Below are 24,087 nucleotides of genomic sequence, written 5' to 3'. Positions count from 1 at the left end.
GTGAACATTTGTGACTTGTAGAATTAGGCCCTCAATTAGGTCTAGCATTAAAGAAGACATTTTGTTTTTATTGAAATTCTATTTCTATCTATCGGCTTGCTTTACTGTGAGTGATAGCATTCTGCTCTTCCACAAGAAGCATATTGGCACACAAAGTACTTTTGTTCAGTGCCAGGAACTATGGTGGCAATGTGTGCTTTTCGAGACCAAGTATTTTTTTTGTTGCTTTTGGACAATGTCTGTTACAATGGTGAGGGCCTGGCAAGCTCACACATCAATAAATTGTTACAAAAGCCATGTCAAAATAAGTCATGCACTGACAAACCAAAAAACTGACCACCAATGTCGGTTGGTTTTGCCAGTACTTGCTGACTTTCACGTTTCATATAATCTTGTTGAAAATGGTTACACTGATTTTCCATTATGAATAATTTTTGGAAATACTAACATACATCAACGCAGTTTACACAATGATGCTTCAAAGAAATAGTACCCAAGATTTTACAGTAAGCAAAATATTTTTTTCCCTACTTGCATTTTGTATGAACATTTTATTTAGAAAGCAAAGAATCTCCAATCTTGCTAACAAGTTTCTGCAAACATTTGCATCTAATCAGAGAGAATTCTGGGAGCATTATTTGTAGCCTCATTGTCAAACTTTACAAAGGTGTGTACACACTTTTTGACGGGAACCACTGCACCACTTTCAATAGTGCAGTATGACTTTACAACGCTTATTTAGAGAGCTCACCCTAATAATAAAGGCTCTGCATTAATGAACCATAAATACAAGCTTGAACAGCATTAACATTTGGACACAAAGTTGACCTCAACTGCAGACAGTTCCCTTCACTGTAAACTGGCAGTCAAAGGGCTTGGGATGCAGCGTGTGGGACTACTTGTCCCAAGGACAAAATAAACATGAAAACTTGTTGTTCTTGACACCAAACAACATGTCCTGGGTGCCAGGCTGTAGGAATTCCACACCCCTCACTGCAGAGTTCTGAAAGCCCATGCTTTTGAAAACTGCTGTCTGTGATGGTCAGCCATTCAATCTATGTTATAAAGAACAGGGTCTAGTCTTCTTTGAAGATCTCATAATGCTTTGCCCCCCTCTTTGGCACAGCTTTTGGACGAAGGGGGAAACCTACGCTTAACATCATACAGAGGAAGAAGATCCATAAGGGAACTCTTGGATTAGATGAAAACAGAAACCAGACAACCAAGGGCTCCACTGTGCCCAAAGCAGCTCTATAAGTACAGAACAAAATAAAGAGCAAGGAGTTGTTTTCAGGCTTTTACCCTTCACCCAGTTAATCATGAACTCAGACTTTAGGATGATTGCGGATAGAGCAGTCTTTAAGAAATGAGGACAGATGCCTCAACATTCAGGGACCTATTTATGCATGGTAAAAAAAAGCTTAATAACAATTCAAAAACACCTGGCTGGGAGATGAAAAATAACATTCCCACTAAAGTGGAGTACACTTCAACAGATCAGAAGCATCTAGAAAACTAAGTGAATATAAAAATCCTATTACATACCGCAGCCTTTAACATTATATCAAAAATGTACTAACTCCTATAGATGACGCAAAGCTGGAAAACATGACTTTCAGGACAAAAGGGAGAAGGAATGAGAAAGATCAGACAGACAAAGATGCACCTACATTACAAATGACATTAAGGGCTTTGTATTCTCGAAGTTATAGAAACATGTAAGACGATGCACCGCGACACCGGTTTGCAAGCTATCACGTTCTACAGGCCTGCCTAAAGATCAAAAGTTTCTGTTGTACAGTGCTGAACAGTTTGTCTCAAATCACAATTATACGGTATCCAAGCAGTGTCACGTTTATTTATTTTCTGTACTTATAAAGCCTAAGGGATATCACGGTGCTGAATTGCTGTGATCTTAAATGGCTAAGGCTCGGAACACAGCAATTCAGCACTGTGATATCCATATTGCATCTTGTGGCATTACTAGGTCACACAACAAAGTTAACATGGGGGAGAATTAGGGAAACTAAAACTATGACACTCCTAATTGCAGCCAAACACTATTTTTAGGATGGCAGCAACACAAATCTCTCAAAAAACTCCTTGTGGAGGATTTTGAGAGTGGAAGAACAAATTACTTACCTTCAGTAACGGCTTATCTGGTAGAGACTATCTAGCCGCAGATTCCTTACATTAGAATATTTACAAGGCATCTGACTAGAAACGGAAATTTTTGAGCAGTACCTCTGGCTGCGTTGTTGGGTTCCACATCAGTGGCTGCGCTGGAAGGGACGATTGCAGTGCCTATATAGGCGCCACACCAGGAAAATGAAATCTTTTTGCAACTTTCCAATCCAGAAGCATGGAGCCACAAGGAACATAAAAAAACTGATGCATGTTTCTTAAGCCCTTAGAAGGGTGACCCTCACACTAATCAGTTTGCAGAGTAGGGAGGATGAGAAGGCCACTAACGAATCTACATCTAGATGGAGTCTCTACCAGATATAGCTTTACCAAAAGGTGAGTAACTTCTTCATCTGATAGAGACTTCTAGCCGCACACTGCTTACCTTAGAATAGATAGCCAAGCAATGCCTCCACGGAGGTGGGTCTGCAAAAAAGACTTAGAACGAAAATGCCTGCAGGATTACACAGGCAAAGTGACTATTGCCAACGGCCCTGACTATCCAAGCAGTGGTGTTTGGTAAACATGTGCTGATATGCGTTGTAACTATACGACAGATGTCCAGAACAGGGACTCCATGCAGCTAATGCAGTGGGTGCATCCTTGGCTCTGGTGGAATGAGCATGTAAGCCCTAAAGGGGTTGCTTTTTGACCAGTGTGTAGCAGATCTTTATGTGGAGAACTAACCATCATGAAATGGTCCATTTTGGCACATCCTTCTCCTTCTTAGCTTCAACATACCCTATGAAGAGATGACCGTCCTCCTGGAGATCATTGGTATGATCAAGGTAGAAGAACGAGTTACCTTCGGTAACGACTTTTCTGGTGGATACATTAGCTACCTGTGGATTCCTCACCTAATGAATACTCCCATGGCGCCAGCATTCGACGGAAATCTTCTTCCTAGTCTCTGCACGTCGACGAGGACGTCACTCTAGCCCACGCGACGCCGTCTGACGTCATACAGGCAATAAGAGGTCCTCGACGACGTGCCGACGTCAGTACCAACATTTTTTACGTGCATGAGAACAACAACCCAAAGCAATGAAAGAGCCAGGCAACATCCCATAACATTGTAAAATACACAACATTGCAAGAAAATGGCTGTAAATTTAATAACTCTCTTTTTTTTTTTTTTTTTAAACCAACAAATATATGCAAATCATGTATATACACAAAGATATATACATATATATATATATATATACACATATAAATATACACAAGTATCCATATATACTACATCTATTGCAACCTTGAATACCAAGAGGAGCGCACTCAAGGATTACTTGGTAAGACCAGAAAGGCAACGGGGAGGCGGGTGGGACCGTGAGGAATCCACAGGTAGCTAATGTATCCACCAGAAAAGTCGTTACCGAAGGTAAGTAACTCGTTCTTCTGATGGATACAACTACCTGTGGATTCCTCACCTAATGAATAGAGTCCCAAAGCAGTACCACTCCCGGTGGAGGGTGCCTGTATGGTCAAACCAAGAAATCCTGCAGCACTGACCGTGCAAAATGGCCGTCCCTTCTGACCTCAGAGTCCAAACAGTAATGTTTCGCAAAAGTGTGAAGGGACGACCAAGTTGCGGCCTTGCAGATGTCGACCACAGGAACACCTCTGGCCAAGGCCGTAGTGGCCGACTTAGCTCTGGTGGAATGAGCTCTAATGCCATCAGGAGGATCCTTCTTTGCCAAAGAGTAACAGATTTTAATGCAAAGAACAACACACCTGGAGAGTGTTCTCTTGTGGACTGCCTTTCCTCTCCTCTTGACCACGTATCCGATGAACAGCTGATCCTACAGCCTGAAATCCTTCGTTCTATCAATGAAGAAGCTCAACGCCCTCTTTGGGTCCAATCGATGTAGTCTCTCTTCCTCCTTTGAAGGATGAGGCGGAGGATAGAACGTGGACAAAGTAATTGTCTGGGCCAAATGGAAGGGTGAAACAACCTTCGGGAGGAAAGCAGCCTTGGTCCTCAACACCACCTTATCCCCATAAAAAGTTGTATAAGGGGGTTTTACCGATAAGCCCTGCAACTCACTCACTCTCCTTGCAGATGTTATAGCCACCAGGAAGACTGTTTTAATAACCAAATACCTTAATGGGCAAGAATGCATAGGTTCAAAAGGGAACCCCATAAGGAAAGTGAGGACCAAGGACAAATCCCATTGAGGCATCACGAATGGTTTTGGAGGATATTTATTTAGAAGACCTTTCAAGAATCTGAGAACAATAGGGGATTTAAATAACGATGGTTGATCTGGAAGACAAATGAAGGCTGACAGGGCAGACAAATAACCTTTAATGGTAGCCACTGCACAACCTTTCTGCGCTAGAGACAGAGCAAAAGACAAAACATCTGACAGATGAGCATGTAAGGGATCAATCTGTCTCTCTCCACACCAGATAACAAATTTAGACCACCTATTAGCGTAGATAGATTTAGTGGAGTGTCGCCTGGCCGCTGATATAACATCCACTACATCAGGCGGGAGAGAGAAGGAACTCAGGTTGCCCCGTTCAATCTCCAGGCATGTAGGTGTAGACTCTGGAGGTTGGGGTGTAAAACCTGCCCCTGCGACTGCGAGAGGAGGTCTGCCCTGAGAGGGAGACGGAGCGGAGGGCACAGCGAGAGTTGGAGAAGGTCGGAGTACCACACCCTCCTTGGCCAATCCGGAGCTATTAAAATGACTTGAGCCCGGTCTTGGCGAATCTTCAACACTCGAGGAATCACGCGTAAAGCAACTGGTCGCACCAGGTTATCAGAAACGCGTCCCCCAATGCTCCCTGCACCGGATACTGGAGGCTGCAGAATAACGGACAATGCGCGTTCTCCCGAGTGGCAAACAGATCTATCCGAGGAAACCCCACATCTGGAAGATTAAACGGACTTGATCTGGATGGAGACGCCACTCGTGGTCGGCCGAGAATTGGCGACTGAGACTGTCCGCACGTACATTCAAGACCCCGGCCAGATGATTTGCTACCAAGCAAATCTGATGGTCCTTTGCCCAGGACCAGAGTCGAAGAGCTTCTCTGCAGAGAAGGTACGACCCTACTCCTCCCTGTTTGTTTATGTACCACATCGTGGTAGTATTGTCCGTCAGGACCTGTACTGACTGACCACGAAGGGAAGGGAGGAAGGCCTTGAGAGCCAGACGTACAGCCCGTAACTCTAACAGATTGATATGAAACCTCTGTTCCTCTGGAGACCAAAGTCCTTTGATCTCCAGATCCCCCAGATGAGCTCCCCACCCTAGAGTGGAAGCATCCGTTATGACCGTGGCCACTGGTGGCGACTGCGCGAACGGCTTTCCTTGTGAAAGATTGTTGCTCGCAATCCACCACTTCAAGTCCACAGCAGCATCTCTGGAGATCTTGACCGCACCTTCTAGATCTCCCTTGTGTTTAGACCACTGCCTTCGGAGGCACCACTGAAGAGCCGTCATGTGCCAGCGAGCATGCGTGACCAGCAGTATGCAGGAGGCAAACAGACCGAGCAGACGAAGGACCTTGAGGACTGGAACTACCGCTCCATTTCGAAATATTGGAACCAATTCCTGAATATCTTTAACCCGCTGAGGCGGAGGAAAGGCTCGATTCAATGTTGTATCCAGTACTGCCCCTATGAACAGGAGGCGCTGAGAGGGCTCCAGGTGAGATTTGGGCATGTTCACCAAAAACCCAGGTCGAACAACAACTGGGTTGTTGACTGCAGATGATACGACACAAGCTCCGGGGACTTGGCTTTGATCAACCAGTCGTCCAAGTAAGGGAATACTGCTATCCCCTTCCTTCTGAGCTCTGCCGCAACCACTGACATCACCTTCGTGAAGACTCGAGGTGCTGAAGTAAGACCAAACGGGAGGACCGCAAACTGATAGTGCTGCGACCCTACCACAAACCGGAGATACTTCCTGTGCGACTTGAGTATCGGGATATGAAAATAAGCATCCTGCAAGTCGACAGACACCATCCAATCTTCTTTGTTCAACGCCAAAAGCACCTGTGCTAGGGTCAGCATCTTGAACTTTTCCTGATTGAGGAACCAATTCAAGATCCTCAGATCCAGGATCGGTCTCAACCGACCATCTTTCTTGGGAATCAGGAAGTACCTTGAGTAACAACCTTGACCCCTTTCCTGCTCTGGAACCAACTCCACTGCGCCCTTTGAAAGGAGGACTTGAACCTCCTGTTCTAGCAAAAGGAGGTGTTCTTCTGAACAATAAGATGGGCGGGGCGGGAGGGGGGGCGGAAACTCCCGAAAGGGAAGGTTGTAGCCTTTCTCCACAATACTGATAACCCAAGTGTCCGTTGTAATAGTCTCCCACTTGTGGAGAAAATGCCGTAATCTTCCCCCTACAGGAGAGGAGTGAGTGGGAAATGGTGGAAGCCTAAGGCTGCTTTCCCTGCTGCACCCCTCCAGAGGACGAGGAAGAGGCAGAGTGCTGTTGAGAGGCTCCTCTGGTGCGGGCCCTACCTCTCCCTCTAAATGATCTATAGGGGTGAGAAGAGGCGGCTTGCTGGAACCTCCCCCGAGAGGAAGAGGAGGAAGAGCCACGCCCAAATCCACGAAACCTCCTGAAAAATCTGGAAGAGGCAGAGGAAGAAGGAGCTTGCAGCCCTAACGATTTGGCTGTGGCCCTGCTCTCTTTAAATCGCTCCAAGGCCGAATCTGCCTTTGCTCCAAACAGTTTGTCCCCATCAAACGGGAGGTCTAATAGGGTCGACTGTACATCCGCAGAAAACCCTGAATTACGGAGCCAGGCCTGTCTCCTTGCCACCACAGCCGTGCCCATCGCCCTAGCCACCGAGTCGGTCGTGTCCAGTCCAGACTGGATAATCTGGGTTGCGGCAGCCTGGGCGTCTGAGACAAAATCCAAGAGTCCCTGGGGAAGCTCCGTAAAAGAAGATGAAATATCATCCATAAGAGCATGGACATATCTCCCCAGAATGCAAGTTGCGTTGGTGGCCTTCAACGCCAAACTGCAAGAAGAAAATATTTTCTTGGGTTGCGCATCCAGTTTTTTGGAGTCCCTGTCTCCTGGCACCGTCGGGAAGGATCCAGGCGCTGATTTTGAAGAACAGGAGGCTTGTACCACCAAGCTCTCCGGCGTAGGGTGTCTTGAAAGAAAGCCAGGGTCAGATGGTGCAGTCCGATATCTCCTGGCCACAGCCCTATGAACTGCCGAGGAAGATACAGGCTTCTTCAACACCTCCAACACCGGATCAAGCAAAGCACCATTAAACCGCAAGAGAGGCTCCGCTGCAGCAGAGGCCGGATGCAGCACCTCCGTTAATAAATTCTGCTTCGCCTCTGCCACCGGCAAAGGCAGGCCCAGAAAATTTGCCGCCTTCCTCACCACCGCGTGAAAGGAAGCAGCCTCCTCCGTATACTCCCCTGGAGATGAAAGGTCCCACTCAGGGGAAGTATCCAGCCCACTGGCCGTATCCAGACCATGCAGTCCATCACCCGAGTCCTCAACCTCTCCATCCTCCAGGACTCGCTGGTACTCCTGCTCTTCCAACAGACGGAGAGCACGCCTCCTTGAATGTAGTCTCTGCTCAATGCGTGGAGTCGACATGGCCTCTGCCGAAGTCGAAGATCGGCGCCGATCTCCAGAAGCATCCGACGCCGCAGACAGCTTCGGCGCCGATGAAGGAACAGGACAAAGGGATCTTGGAGCCGATGGACCCACCGGAGTCACAGGACGAAATCCCGACGTCAACGGGATGGAAACATCCGGAGCCAATCCCTCTGAAGCCACCGGAGCGGCCACCGGCACCGGCGCCGAGCCCACATTCCCAAAAGGGAGAAAGGGCATAAAGGGTGCCGGCCGAAGAGGCGCTGGATCACCCAATGAAAAGGCCAAAGGCCCCGAAGGACCAGCCGGAGCACCTCCTGGAGCCATCTGCTGAAAGATGGTATACATCGCATTCAGAAATGCGGTACTATCGGCTCCAGGGGCTGGAAAAGCCGGATACTGGGGTGCCTGGATCGAAGGCGACCCCGACGCCGGCCTCGACGTCCGCGACGCCGGAGACATCACAAGAGGCTGCATCACCTCAACCACAGACGCTTGTCCAGGCGAAGTCGGTGACGCTGGAGAGGGCAACGGCGTCGATGGATGCGGCGTGACCGTGGGACTGACCTCCCAAGTCCTCCGACGTCGAGCCGAAGGCGACCTCGAACGAGTCTCCTTGCTTGAATGACGCCGTGAATCTCTACGGCGCCGGGAGTCTCGATGATGCCGATGAGACCTTGGCGAGGCAGACTTCTTGTGATGTCTCCGGCGTCGCGGACGTCGAGGCCGGCGTCGGGCTCTTCGACTTCGCCAGGAATAATTTAGCCTCACGTTCCTTGAGGGCCTTCGGATTCATGTGCTGACATGAATCGCAAGTCACAACGTCGTGATCGGAGCTCAAGCACCAGAGACAGTCGGAGTGAGGATCTGTAACGGACATCTTGCCCCCACACTCTCGACAGGGCTTGAAACCCGACTTTCTCTGAGACATTGTTACCGCAGAGAAGAACTACGCAGCAGAAAACACACTGTAACCACTAAAGTAACAGTAGCTCCCTCAAAGATAACCGTTTCGAATGCACGGAAAAAAGGGAACTGACGTCAGCACGTCGTCGAGGACCTCTTATTGCCTGTATGACGTCAGACGGCGTTGCGTGGGCTAGAGTGACGTCCTCGTCGACGTGCAGAGACTAGGAAGAAGATTTCCGTCGAATGCTGGCGCCATGGGAGTATTCATTAGGTGAGGAATCCACAGGTAGTTGTATCCATCAGAAATGACAATGCTGTTTTTGAGTACAGGTTGTGGAGCCACTCAACTTCTTTTTAACAGTGAGGTGGAGCAAAGTAGGTAGGCAAGGAGATATTTTGGCCACCATGAAAGGGTATCACTGCCTTCAGAAGGAAGGAGGCATGTGTTCAAAGGACCAGCTTGTATGGGGGAAAAGGTTGTGTAAGGAGGGTGCACACACAGTGGCTGCAGACTGCTGATTCTCCTAGCTGACATTATGGTACTAAGAAAGCAGTCTTGGTGCTTAGTAACCAGAGTAGACAGTTGTGTGCACCTTTTGAGCGCTGCACATTTGAAAAGTCAGGAGCAGGTTTAAGTCCCACTGGGGACTGATGAATGGACTAGGAGGAAATTTATGTTGGAGAACTTTGAGGAACCTAGTCACAACATGTGATCTGAACAAATAAGGTTGGTCCATGAACCAAAAAAAATGTCAAAATGACCGATAAAAAGCCCTTAACTGTGCCCATGGGCAAAGAGAGAACAAATGGTAAACCTGAGAAAAGGGTACACAGAGAGGGTCCATGTTTGTGGATGTAGACCATGCCACAAATTTGTTCCAGCAGCAGGCATATACCATCTTAGGGGAGGGACCCCTAGCTGCCAGAATGACAGTACGGGCTTCGGGAGGAAGGTTGAAAGCAGTCACTGCTCAATCTCCATATGTGAAGGCAGAGGGTGCACAGGTTTAGGCGTGAAACCCTCCCTTGTTGCAGCAATAGAAGAACCTCCTGAAGAGGCAGCTGACCAGAGGACTGATGCTCATGCTTAATGCGTCAGGATACCAGACTCTCTGTGCCCACTCCAGAGCCACCAAAATGACTGGGGCTCAGTCGTTCCCAATCTTCTTGAAAACTCTGGGCAGGAGTGTTATCGGCATGAAAGAGTACAGGAGGCGGGAGCTCCACTCAAGGCAAAAAACATCTCCAAACATGAGCTGCCTTGGAAACTCCAGGGCGCAGACGTGCTGACATTATACACGCTTGGCGTTGGTTAACAGATCTAACCATGGTTCTCCCCACTCTTTAGAGAGACCTTGCACCACTTTGGATGGAGACGCCATTAATGATTCACTAGGCAAAGAAGGATAAGCTCATCTGCCCTGGCCATCAGAGAGCCCATAAGGTGTTGGACCACCAGGGAAATGCTTATACATCCATGACTGGCGCGCAAGGACTCTTGACCAAAGGCCCACAGCCCCTTCCTACCCTGTTTGTCGCAGTACCACATGGAGGTGTTGCTGTCTGAACATCTGCACCACCCTTACCCTGATCTACGGATGAAGGGCCTTTAATGCCAGTTGGATCACTTGAACTTCCAACAGGCTGATATGGAGCCCAGACTCCACCGAAGATCAGAGCCCTCTGATCTCCACTTCTCCCAGATGGCCGCCCAAGCCCAGGAGTGACGCATCTGCCAATACAGTCAACTGAGGCTGAGGAAGGCAAAGGTGTCTTCTGCTGACCCAATCACGGTTCCTCAACCATCACTGCAGGTTTTTTGCAGTTCCCTTTGAGATCTGGACCATGTTGGAGAGATTAGCCAGATTCAGTGCCCAATGGGACTTCAGGTGCCACTGAAGAGCAAGCATATGCCAACAGACATGTGTAACAGCTCCATAGTCCGCCTCACTTGAAATTTAGGATAGATTCAGGTTCGATTTTGGAACGTTTCTAGTAAACCCCAGCGAAAATCAGGAGGTCCATCATAGTCTTACGTTGAGAGATGACTATCTGGGACGAGACACCTTTGACAGTTAATGAGACATGACGGCCTGGGACGAGCAGTCTTCAACAGCCAATCGCCAAAGTAGGCGTAGACTCGAACCCCTGACCAGCGCAGATGTGTTGTTAACACCGCCATCACTTTCAGGGTGATGGATTGGGCTGACCTCTAGCTAGTTCCACCATGTGGTCTGTGGGAACAGCATCCTTGTCAGTAAAAAGGCTAGAAAACCTGTTGGATGTGGTAGCTAGGTGGAAATGAACGTGGGTGTGAGTCTCTTCTTTACCAGGAAAGTGGCAGATGGCGGAGGACTGGGATCGGCGAGGGGCCGTAGTTCTGCAATACGTAAAGCAATCAAGCCACCTTCTCACCAAAAAGATGAGCGCCGCTAAAGGGCTGTCCTTGAGCGACGCTTGGACATCTTCCAAAAAGTCAGTGGTTCTCAGCCAAGCGTGGCACCTAAGGGCCACTGGCGATGAAATAGTTCTGCCCACAGAGTCGGTCTTATTAAACCCACTTTGATGGTGAATTTCACTGCGTCTCTGCAATGTTCAATTGCTTGCCTCAGTATGCATCAGGCCTCATAAGAGACCATAGACAGCACTAGCACAACGAGACCTAGATCGTAGGGATGTATTGACCCACGAAACATGCAGTGTTCGCCAACTGCCGTGCTAGGTTGACAGAAGAGAACATCCTCTTAGCAAAGGTATCCAAGCCTCTTGCATTCCCTATTCCATGGAGTGGTAGGGAACATGCAAGGGTTGACTCAGGAAGTGGAGGCTTGTACCACCAAACTCTCTGGGGTGGGAAATTGGGTGATGAAACTGGGTTTCCCAGGAGCAAAGCAATGGCGGAAGTCAATTGTCTTTTGCACAGGAGCCCCCGGTGCGGGCTTGGACCAGGACATCAGTAAGGACTTCATTAAATGGGAGCAAGGGTTTGGAGGGGACAACACCAGGTTTAAACATCTGTCAAGATGTTCATCTTGACTGTCACTGAGGGCAACTGAAGGTCCAAGACCTCAGCCACCATTTGCACCACTACTGTAAATAAGGCACTGTCCTCTAACAGACCAAGCCAGGGTTTGGTAAGGTGTCTAACCCACTGGTATCCGCTAGTTCCGCATACCTGTTCTCTGTTGTAGGAAGCTGGCCCGGTGTGTGGTGAGCACCTATGGTGTTATCTCCTTATACCAGGTCCAGGTATCACCTATTAGTGAAGTGTAGGCAGTGTCTAGGAAGCCAGGGCTCTCTAGAGGTAGCTGTGAATGAGCAGCTGAGACTTATCCAGGAGACGTGCAAAAGTTTATGCAATACCACTATAGTGACACAGCAGTATCAGACATGAAAGGACCACATACTGTTACAAAAATAAAGGTACTTTGTTATGGTAACACAAATACTAGAATACTAACAGATAGTCCTCCAACTGGAGGAAAGTAAACACGCTAATTATATACACATTAGAAATCAGTAAGGAGCATGAAGAGCAACAAGCATTAGCAAAAGTAATAGAAAATAGTGAGGGCCTTAGGGGAAGGCCAAACCATATACTAAGAAAGTGGAATGCGAGATACAGTCCCCCACCAAGTGTGTGGAGTCATTAAAGGGGAGCTGGCGGAACTAGGAACCCCAAGGGGTAAGTACCAGAGTGACCACCAGCGACCAGGAGAGCACAGATTAGTATCTAGATTTCCGCAAACCCAATAGGACTTAGAAAAAGGATTGTGCAAGACCCAGACCAGACTGGAGGAACTCAAAGGTAGATTCTGGCAGAAGAGGACTTGCAAAGGAAGGGGACGAAGTGGAGTTCGTGCTGGAGTGTCTGTTTGTGGCACAGGCCACTATCCACCCTTATGTGAATGCAGGACCAGGTCAGGGAAGAAGATAACCAGCTGTGCAGCACAGGAGATGAAGTGGAGTCCCTGAAACGATGCAGGTGGTGTCCCACGTCGGCTGTCGGGGTGCAGTGGGTTAGTGGTGCCAGAAAGCCACCAACAAGACTCGGCAAATGCAAAAGAAGACTACGAAGAATTTCAAGGCGGAAGAGCACCAGGAAGGCCCAGGGGACTCGACATAAGGAGGGGAGTCCAGGTTGACCCTCAGCATTCAGGAGAGTCACCAGAAGAGGAGGCAGCCCCCACAGGGAACCCACTGGCAGCAGGCACAGCAGTCGCAGGGAGGACCACTCAGCACACCTGAAGAGGATTCCCATGTCGCTGGGGCAGCGGATAAGAGACTGTGCTTACAGGATGAAGTGCTGGGAGCCAGGGCTACATGGAGCCTGAAGATACCTTGGAGAAGAAGCAAACAAGCCTTTGTAGCTGCAAGAGTAACAGGGCACAGAGGTACTGTCCTGCAAGGCGAGGCATGGGCTTAGCGTCTCCCAAGCTGGAAAACTGTCAAAGAAGACCAAGGGGACCACTCCAGACCACCACCTGTGATGCAGGATCCACGCAGTTCCAGAGGAGAGCAGATGCATGCAGCCAGTCGTCATTGCAGTTGGTGCCTGAAGATGCAGACAAGTGATTCTTTCTCTCCAAGGGAGATTCCTTCTTACTTCTTGGTGCAGGCTGAAGTCTCGTCAACCTCAGAGGATGCACAGCCAGAGGGGTGGAAATGTTGCAGTTGCTGGAAGGAGCCGGGGAAACAACGTTGCAAGGTGGAGTTGTCGATAGTTGGTTCCTGAAGAGTCCAGTTGCGGTTCCAGTGGCCAGAAGATGAAGTAAACAATGCAGAGGAGTCCTGGTGGAATCCTGCACGTCTAATCTGAGGACACACCCAAGAGGGACCTCCTAAAAACCCCAGGAAGGGGGAATGGTCACCTAGCAAGGTGACCACCTATCAAGAGGGGGTTGTGATGTCATCTGCCTGACCTGGCCACTCAGATGCTCCCAGGGGTCTCTGCACATCTTGGATTCAAGATGGAAGAACTAAGTGGCCAGCTGAAGGAGCTCTGGGCTTCACCGCTGGAGTGGTCATTCCCCTTTCCTTTGTCCAGATTAGTGCCAGAGAAGGGACCAAAGGTCCTGGACTGGTGCAAACCGGTTAATGCAAAGAAGGCACTAAATGTGCCCTTCAAAGTATACCGGTGGCTTGGGGAGGCTACTGCTCCCAAGGCATATAACACCTATTTCCAAGTGGAGAGGGTGTTGCCTCCCTCTCCCACAGGAAATCCTTTGTTCTGCCTTCCCCTGCCTGACCTGGTCAAGCAGCAGGACACAGAGACCGGCCTGTGGGGTGACCGCAGCGACTACTTGCAGCAATGCTGGGGGTCGTCTCAGGAGGCCCCGAAAGTGCATGGAATCGTACAACCAATACTAGAAACAGTATTAGGGTATGTTTGAGACATGTTTGATACCAAGCATGCCCAGGTTCAGAGTTACCATTCTGTACCTGTGTCCAGTACACAGGTAAAATGGCTTCCCCGCACTTACAGAGTTCGTAGGGGCACCTCTGCTCATGCAGGAGGGCCCTCACACAGTTACCTGCACCCTGCCCTCTGGGCTAGGAGGACCTGCCATAGGGGAAACTTACAGTGGCCTGTGGTTAATGTGTGCATGCACCTTTTCACGCAGGCTGAAACGGCAGCCCTGCAGACACATTTTGGATGGGCTCCCGTGGACCATACATGCTGCAGCCCATGGGAAACGCCTGGTGCCCCATTGTCCTGGGTAGCTAAGTACCATATACTAGGGACTTATGTGGGGGGCACCTGTATGCCAATTGTGGGGTGTGCAAAGTCCTAACCAACCAAATTCAGAGTGAGAGAGCACAATCACTGGGGTCCTGGTTAGCAGGATCCCAGTGAAAACGTTCCAAGCATACTAATAGCAGGCACAAAGTGGGGGTAACCATGCCAAAACCAGGGTACTTTCCTACATCCGTGTCATCCAGGAAATGCTGCTGGTTTCAATAAGGATCATCAGACACCCCAATACATATTCCTCTCTAGGCCTGTTGAATGAATGAGGCACTGCCGCCAGCTCAGAGGGCATCATCTCCAACTGAGCTGGAGTTGGCAGTGGACGACAACTATCCAGCTCCCTGTCAGAAGAGGGAGGATGTTGGGGATAGTGCCTTTGTGGGGTGTTAAGAGGGCTGGTACTGGAGCAGGAGCGGAGGACGGTTGCAGTCTTGAGAGCGCTGCTCCCAAACAAGCACCAGATCCATTGGACCCAACTGGCAAACACGCTGGTGGAAATCTAGTGGGGGCATCTAATGAACCTATGGGGCCCAAATACGCTCCCAAAAGGACTGGCCGACCAAATATGAACCCTTAGCACTTTGGTGGTGCTCCAGGTAAGCCAGGGAGGCGCATAGCAGAACATGTAACAGGTTACTAAGAGAAATGAGGACTGGGATGCTGATGTTCCCGTGCCTCGTCTGAAGATTTGGACAGGCACCAAGAAGTCGAAGGCTTCAGTCGTTAGAACTTACCTGACCACTTGTATTGAGAGAACGACAGCCAAGAGTGGCTCCGTGAGTGGTCGAAAGACCTTCCACACGAACAGGATCGTGACCGTCACAGGGAACGCTCCTTTTGCACTTTCGGGTGCACTGCAGTCCTTGCAGGTCTTGGAGGCAAGGTCCTCTTCCAGCATCACAGACAAAGTGTGGGTCTGTCACATACATCAGCCTGTGACACGCACCACGTGTTGACTCTCGTAGGTTTCTTAAGGAACACCTGTGTCACACTTGGAGAACAAATTCTCAAACAAGTGTTGACACTAAGTCTAGAAAAAAAAAAGTCACAAATTGACCGAGGAGTAGATCTTCACAGATCACCACTGACTGACGTGGAAAGAAGAGACCAGACGTCAGTGCTGTGGGGTGTCACCTATATAAGCACTGCGCCCATCACTTCTGGAAAGGAGAAAGCTGAGCCGAATTATGCTGGAGGGTACTGCTCCAAAATTTGACACTGGGAAAATATTCTAAGGTAAGGAATCTGAAGCTAGAAGTCTCTCCCACACAGGATTTTACACAGAGCAAGTACAGAGAAGGAATTCTCAGCTACCTGGTCTTCTCTATTGCCCTACAACACTAAGTGTACAGGTGATTCTACCAATTAACAATTAAACACCAACATAAGAGGAAGTGGGATTAACCCATGGTCACCAAAATCCCATAACCACATCAGAAACCTAAGAAATATACTGCGATTGACACTTCCACTTAGCGGGGGTAGAGGGGCTAATGTTATCTGGGGGTAGAGGCTAGATTAGAGTGAACAACTCAACTAGAAATGTGAGGCATTCTACAATTAGATTATACAAGTAATATTTACCATGCTCGGGAGCACAGAGGGATGGTGACTGTTCATAGACAATGTTGTCACTTAAGCTGTTCTGTGCAGGAAACCATTACAAATATGAAAACAAAGATGGTGATCCATCTCTCCTTTAAAGAGGTTCATATTCATTACTCTGATCCAGACCCCTTGCTTAAGAGAAAGTGTGACGTTTTGATCTCCACTTCTGTCTTGTTTTCAAATTCGATCTCCATTTTTTTTGCTTCGCCAGAGCTTCACACAACGCTTTTAAATGCAAGAGCATAAAAAATAATCTTTAGATGATGAACAATTATTGTGGGCTTACGTTTGGCATCATCTAGGGGTGGGTAAGGGAAGAGAGTCTGCATAGCCATCTCTCGTAGATGACCAACAAGGGATATAATACACAAAGGAAAATAGTGAATCATACTACAAAAACAATCTAAATCGACTCTGAAGCCAGCAGCAAAGGATCTCTCATTATGGTTTGATGGGCTGACAGGACAGTCGGAAAACTGAAGGAAAGGCTGTGTGCAAATCAAATGCATCACTCAGGTTCTCTTTGAAAATTTTGAGCTCACAATGTTTTGCATTTGTCAAGTGCTTACTACTGCCCACCACACTGATTTCAGAAAAACATAATCAACACATACAGCAACCCTTCTTGCCAAGTTCCCTCCCACAAACGCAAGCACGATGAACCGTAAGAAGACCAATACGAGGTTAAAAGCAAATGTATTTTAGGAAAAAAATTGAAAATGGTAAAAGAAGTGGTTATTTATTGGGTGAAAGATGACAAAACACTACCTAGGTGTTGCATGTCAAGAACAGCTTGATTTCAAGGAGCTTAATTCAGTTGGGTTCAACAGCATTTTTTTCGCAGGAACTATACAGTGATGCAATGCTACAAAATTAACTATTTTTAAGTTAATTAGGGCTTAATTTCAAAATTATAAAACTATTCCACACTGTGGGAACAACTTGGATATTATGTTCACTCCTTTTGAAAGATCTCTTTATATAAGCGTTTCCATTTGGGAATTTGCCTATATGTGATTTTACAGACAGTTGGGCAGGGCGGGTGTGTGAATATTCCGAGGGTAAACTGAAGATGAAACAGTTTCCACTTGCTTGTCCATGGCACAGTAAACTCAGGAAATGCTGGTTGAAACCACTGCTTGTGGAAAATGCCACTTGCAACAGGAAAGACTCCTTGTCAGTGAAAATCCAACACTGAGTCGCTAGAGGAAAGCAACTGCATAGGACTATAAGATGTGAGTAGCATGTATTCTGAGAGCATAGAGTCTGTATTTGTTGTATCCAGGGTGGCACATGAATTTACTCTTTACTATAATATTGATTTTTGTATGTGTATTGTTGATGAAAATTGAATTTTCTCAAGCAAATGAATGAATAACCAAACTTCCTAAAGGCAATGCTTGCTCCTTTCTCTCAAGCTACTGGTCTATTTGATAGTGCAGTGAATTTGGGATCAGTGCTAATAAACAGACTGACCAGCAATGCTTCAGCACATGACCGAAGATTGACAGTTCACGTGCTACGCAAACAGCAACTTTTGACTAATAATCAGCTCCTCCCATCTAATCTGTGGATCATGAGAATGCAGAGCAGAGCTTTGAGACTGAAATAGAGATTGTTTAATCTTAAAAAAAACAGCCTTGTTAAATAAGAGTTCATTTTGGGAGGTTGTGTGACCTGCATTGTTAGAGGCTAAAGGAAACCACTTAACATTAAGTGGGGTTTACAAAACTGCACATCAACTATGGGATCAAAATGGTACTAGCCAGAGGCCTGGGCTCCTTTCTGAAGCATGTGGCTGATTCCTCCAGGAATTCATCAGGCACAGTTACTAAAGAAATCGGAATTCGCCGACCAGCTGCGCGTATGCTAAAAAGCTCATTATTTCACTTAATCTATAAAGCTGCAGAGAATCACTATTAAGGCCTGCATTTGCTCCTCAATTAAATTAAAACACTCAATTCCAAAACAATAGCTCAAAACAGTATCTAAGGGAAGTCTATATACCTCGTCAGTGAACACCAGCACCCACCCCTCCCCCTAGCCAGTGCCAGATCTCATTTAGCCAAGTTTTCTCTGAGCAGCCCTTGAGCATAAGAGGCAAGACAGGTTTGGTCGTCTAAAGGCAGAGCAGGACACAGGTTCAAGCTTGTTCATGAACAGATCTGGGGCATATGAGACCCTGGAGCAGCATCCTGTTTCACTCCAAGGAAGGTAAGTGTAAACGCCTGAACAAAAAAAAAAGATGAGGAATAGGTTATGGCACATGAAAAAAACTACATGACGAAAATTCCAGTTTATTAGCCTCAATGATGCCCCTGGAGTCACAAGTGAGAATGCTGCAAAGTACCGACCTTTCACAGCTTGAAGGAAAAACAAGAGAGTCAGAAGCTAAGGTGACAATGCATCTGTGCTCCATGAATGAGATGGGAGGAACAGTCAACCACTTGTACAGGTGCCCAGGCAGGATGACAAACTCAGTACATTGGATTTTTTAAATAAGTATCCAACGTTTTGACTATCTATAGAAAGAGTAAAAGTCAGAAATTAACACAAGTGTATAACAAACTTTAGAAGCTTTTTCCAGTGTCTAAAGACATGCACAATCCATTTCACCAGAACTTGCTCTTAAGCATTTTACATGATCTTATAAGCAGATTAGAAATAAGGATTTTAACCACAGTAATTCAAAACAATTCCTAATGCTATTTGAGTTCACATTATTTTATTTAAACCTATAATTAATATGTACAATTCTTATTTCAATTCTCATGCAGTGGATATAATTTTACTTACTCTTGGAGGCCCTATAATCATTCCTGTCCATCTTGTGAGTGTCATATCTTCATCGTCTTCAAGGCCCCAGCTAACTGTTCCATCTCCAACGCCTTTCTGACCTTCTTCAAGTTCTTCCAACAGTCGAAAATTGCGAGGAACCTTTACACCTGCAGAATAGAAAGTAAACACTGATAACTTGAATATTTACTTTCTGAAACTAAGTTTAGTAAAGGCTCTCACACGACAGACATGATGTACCAGTATTAATGATAGGTAAGTGAAATATTATTTCATTAAAAGACCTTGTGAGCCACTTGAGTCACTGTGACACAATGTTGTGCCAGCCTCTGTCTAGTGCACATTACAGGATTGCACTTCAACAACACACATATATAAGAAGAATCAAAAAATGATGGAACCAGTCTTAACAAGTGGAGTCTCATTTCAATAACAAATGACAATGACCCAATAGGTTAATTTGCATTTTGGCAATAAATAAGCTGCACAAAACTCAATCTTCCAGACAAATCTCAAGTTGATGGACAAGAGAAATGTAGTTGCAATCATAACTGATTAGATGTATACACTGCAAATACCATCTGTCACAATATCTAGATATCATTATGCACATAAAGTCTCCAACAAATTTTTGATCAGACAAATAATCAAAATACAGATCAATGTTAAAATTAATGATTTTAATTTGATTGAAATCGGCAGTTATAAAGAACTTTTGTGTTTTAAATATATATATATATATAGGATATTCCCGATGCACTCTCGGAATGCGATGGCACCCCGTTGCAACGTTTTTGTGCTATCCGGGTCCGCGCTTTGCTGCGAGATCGATTGTTTGAAGTGCCGGATGCTCCCTTGGAGTTTCGTGCTCTGGAGGCACTCTGTAGCGCGAGATCCCCCTCCAAGCTGATAACTAAGCTGTATAATGCTGCGCAGGAGCAGGGGAGTGGCCTCGTGGTGTCCTCTAGGACTGCATGGGAGAGAGATGTGGGGGAGCCTATCCCGGAGGCAATGTGGCGTAGTTGTTGTGCTCATATGAGGACACTGTCCCCGAATTATAGACTGCGCCTGCTGCATTTTAAGTTTCTGCTCCAACTATATTATACGCCCAAGAAACTACATTCCATGGGGCTGCTAGCGGATACATGCTGCGCTCGTTTCGGGGCTCGGGACGCGGGCTTCTTTCACCTGGCATGGGAGTGCGCGAAAGTGTATAAGTTTTGGGAGGAGATAAGACGGTCGATTGTTGAAATGATAGAGGTGGAGGTCCCCCTCTACCCTAAGATAGCGCTGTTGGGATATATGGACGAGGTTCAGGGCCCGCATAGACGCTTGGTGGGCCTTCTCATGCTGCTGGCTAAGCGTAGAGTCGCGATGTGCTGGGGCCGGGGGAGAGCCCCCCGTAGGTCTGATTGGTTACGAGATGCTGCTTTTTGTCATGATCAGCTGTTAATATTCTGGGAACTTATGCCAGAGGGATCCCGCCCCAAAGATATCTGGGCCCCTCTAAATGAATATTTGGCGATGCAAACTGAGGGCGCTGTGTGACTGATGTCTCCCATTTGCGCCCTTCATTCCCCCTCAGATTATGCGAGTTATCTGGTTGTATGATAATCCTGCACGATGTGAATGTGTGCTCCACCTGCCTGTTTTTAGAGGTTATTGCAACTGTTATTTTTTGCAGTTCTTCCTGCTCGACGATGTCAGATTAATACCATTGGGTGTGTCTGTCCTTGTCCTACTCTGGGGCGGCGAACTTTTTCGCTCCTCCGGTGTGGAGGCTCTTTTTTGGAACGGATCCCTTGATATCAGCATATAGAGAGAGATACTGGCAGAGACCCGCCTGCGATTTGGGATACCACAGTAGTTATACGATTTGTAATGGCTCTCATATATCCTTATCCTCTTGTCGAGAGATCTGCTGTATTAATGTATGTTTATTTGATTTGTGTTTTATTGAATAAAATAATTAAAAAAAATAAAAATAAAAAAATAAAAATATATATATATATATACACACACACTTTGTACATATATACATAGATAAAAACACAAAACAAACTATTTCACATGTTTACATATAAAGAACATTTTTAAATATGTGCCTTTTTAAAAAGTAAACTCACAAGCTGAATTAAAAATGATTCAGACAAATTATTTTATGAGTGCTTGAACATGGCTACTGATGATAGAGGTAGATCAAAATAAAGTAGCATAAACAGTTTAGTAATCCTGCAAAAGTAGGCATATTTAACAGGGATCATTATTTTTTCCTCAAAACAAACATATGTACATACATGGTCCATGGACAACAGCACAGATTAAAAGGCTTGAAATCTCATAACTGGTATTTTAGCATTTCAGCTGAAACACATCACTGCAACTTTAAAGGACTGTACGTTACAATGTAGTAGAAGGGCAGTGTGTACAAAAGTGCACTAACCCAACACAGAAAAAGCATTTACTTGTATTTATTTTGCAGATTTAATATTTAATGGTATCTTTTGTGCTGTAAGTAAATCTAGAGCTACCCCGATACCTGCTCACTATACATATATTTATCATAAAAAAATATACATATTACACTTAAACACAAAGGTTAAAGGGATGTTATAGTTATGTGAAAATGTCACTTAAAACGTATAGTTTTAAATGAACAAAACCACTAAAATTCACCAGTTATATTTACCTCACATTACTATAACTCTCGCCCCCGCCATGCACAGTTATTTCCCTCCAATATAATATTACTCATTACATGATCAAGGACATCATTGATAACATCACTTCAACATCTGAAGTGGCATCATTGATAATAGCACTATGCATGGAGGAGAAAGAACAATAAGTATGTTAGGCATGAGTTAGATTTACATGAGATAACTATAACTGCTGAATTTCAGTGGTTTTGTTTGTTTAAAAAGGTATATTTTACCTGACATTTTTAACCAACTATAAACACCCTTTTGTTTTTTTCCAGTGAATTTCTACGTTTTTAGGTTGAGCACAGCAGAGCACAAGAGCTGCTTTTCCGACGTGTTAGTATGTATCTGGGCTTTTAACAATGGTCACCTCACGACTACCACTCGTTCGTTGGCTTGCCCTTCAAAAATCCTTTGATGACATTGGTAAATGTTTTACGTTTATCTCTCCTTGGGGAGGTTTTGTTACTGCCTTGGCCATCGCCCCTGTTACAAGGCTAACTGCACTTATGCAGATACGTTTGACTGCGAGCAAACTTCTTTTTGTGTCTCTCTTTCGCGCTTATTCTCATGGCAGTCATGGCACTGTGAATCGTCTTGTTTATGTGAAACTGCTTTACTTTTCATTTTCAATTTATATGGCAAGAAAAGTCCGGTTGTGAGTTCACAGAGCTAATACCTTAAATTCAAGCAAATGCAAGACCCATTACATTGCAAAAGCTTGTTTTTTATGTAATGTAACCTATTATTTTAATTCCACACTCTAATGTCACTAACATTTGTTTTTTTTCCTGTGAATTTCAATTTTTTTATTTTTAAAGTAACATTATATGTTTATCACCATGCATGGTTAGGGTTAGGTGCAGGGGCAGGTCTGCAGCTGAGCCCTGCGCTCAACCTTTCATGGTTTCTCTACACACCAGTGTGCACGGGTATATCTCCTATAAACTACTCTATGCAAGAGTAAATTGTAGCCCACATACCCAAGTTAAACAAGAACTCAAAATAAGCAAACAATTAACCTTCATTACACACAACTTTCTTGATATTTTCATATCAGTAACTGGGACCTCTAGTGACAGATAATTCCTTTATTCTTAACTTTCACCAGCAGGTTCCCCAGTGTGCACTCACTATTAACTTAAACAAGCATTACCAGACCCCCACCCACCATTGCTTAAAGGCTTTTGGATTTGAAGCAACTGTATTTTTAAAGCCAGTGTCCATTGTTGCAAACTGAAGTCAGCCTTCTAGACACTTTCTAGAAAAAACTAAATATCAGAGCGACATGACCCTCTAAAAACCACTATGATGTAAAAATGTTTGATACACCTATGTTATCTAAGTCTTTCTAGTCTGCGGACTCACCAAAAACACATTAAGCATTTCACAAAGAAACTCTTAATGATTTAAGGAAATTATGCACCTTTTTGTTCCTTGACCTAAGTTTACTTAGTTCTGCTTTCTACAAAAAAAAATTGCTCACTACAATTATGCTACTCACTTAGCAGCTTTGTCACAATCTATCCCCTGCACTCTCTTCCAGTGTACCTTCCACAAGTTCACTATGTACCTGATCCCAACTAGATTCACCCAGCCAAATCATATATGTCAAACATACCACCCAATAACACTTCTTGCACTCCCTAGAGCCCTCTCATCCCATAATACTCACTCGCACACATCAAGGAGCAATAAGCATATACACAAACACTGCTCAGTTTCAGATCACTGAACCGAGACTTTGTCAGAGACTTCCTCACCCACACCTAATCGCCTAAATTCCTCAAACTCATTACAGAAGGATAGTGCAGTTTCAACTAGAAACGTCCTCACAAATCCAACACAAGTCTCAGAAACATACTTTCCTCAACTATCATCACCTTCCCATCCTACATTCACAGAGCTCTGAACGACTCCCCTTGCCCCCAGTCTCTAGGACACATTTCACCACATCTTCTGCCTCAATGATCTGACAAACATTAAAACATCTTAGATGTTGTCTCTCAATCACAACCACACAGAATGTGTTTTGCTGTCTCCCACTAAAAATCTAAACAGCAGGGTTATGGGCAATTTGTTCCTGGATCTAAAAGCCTTAATCAACCACAATCTTCACCTCCCACACCCAGATATATGCAACCTCATCCTCTTAGCAGCCTTCCAACCCCTTGAACTTACCAACTACCACTTACAACTGTTCCTGCTCACTCACCCAAAACACCACTAAAGATAAACCAAAGCTACCCATCACTAAAGCCAGATCATTCAACAGACTTCCTATCAAAGTCTTTGAGCATTATTTGACTGCTCTAAGCAACCAATGATTGACATTTAATTGTTATATCCTTTCTCGGCAGTAGCCTGGAATGTCAAAATAGCAACAACGCTCATTGGTACCCTCAAAATATAAATGTCTTCAAACACTGTCACAAAAATAGAAAAAGATTAGTAATGCCTTGTAATTTACAGGGTACCTGCTACTCCTAAAAAAACAAAGGTCCTACTAGAAAAGCCAGCATCCGCACAGTATAAACAAAGCATC

General features: G+C 45.7%; 1 protein-coding gene across 2 annotated transcripts in view; it reads right to left on the bottom strand.

Annotated features, from left to right (window-relative positions):
- UBE2V1 (ubiquitin conjugating enzyme E2 V1) overlaps positions 1–24,087 on the bottom strand; it is a 99,475-nt gene that overhangs the window by 58,324 nt on the left and 17,064 nt on the right. For both annotated transcript variants that reach the window (XM_069243652.1, XM_069243653.1), the window contains exon 2: positions 18,841–18,989. In XM_069243652.1, coding sequence (XP_069099753.1) covers positions 18,841–18,989 — 149 coding nt within the window. The remainder of the gene's footprint in view (positions 1–18,840; positions 18,990–24,087) is intronic.

This window comes from Pleurodeles waltl, chromosome 7 (genome assembly GCF_031143425.1).
Source record: "Pleurodeles waltl isolate 20211129_DDA chromosome 7, aPleWal1.hap1.20221129, whole genome shotgun sequence".
NCBI classification, from domain to species: Eukaryota; Metazoa; Chordata; class Amphibia; order Caudata; family Salamandridae; genus Pleurodeles; species Pleurodeles waltl.
This window is presented reverse-complemented; position numbering and strand designations above follow the sequence as displayed.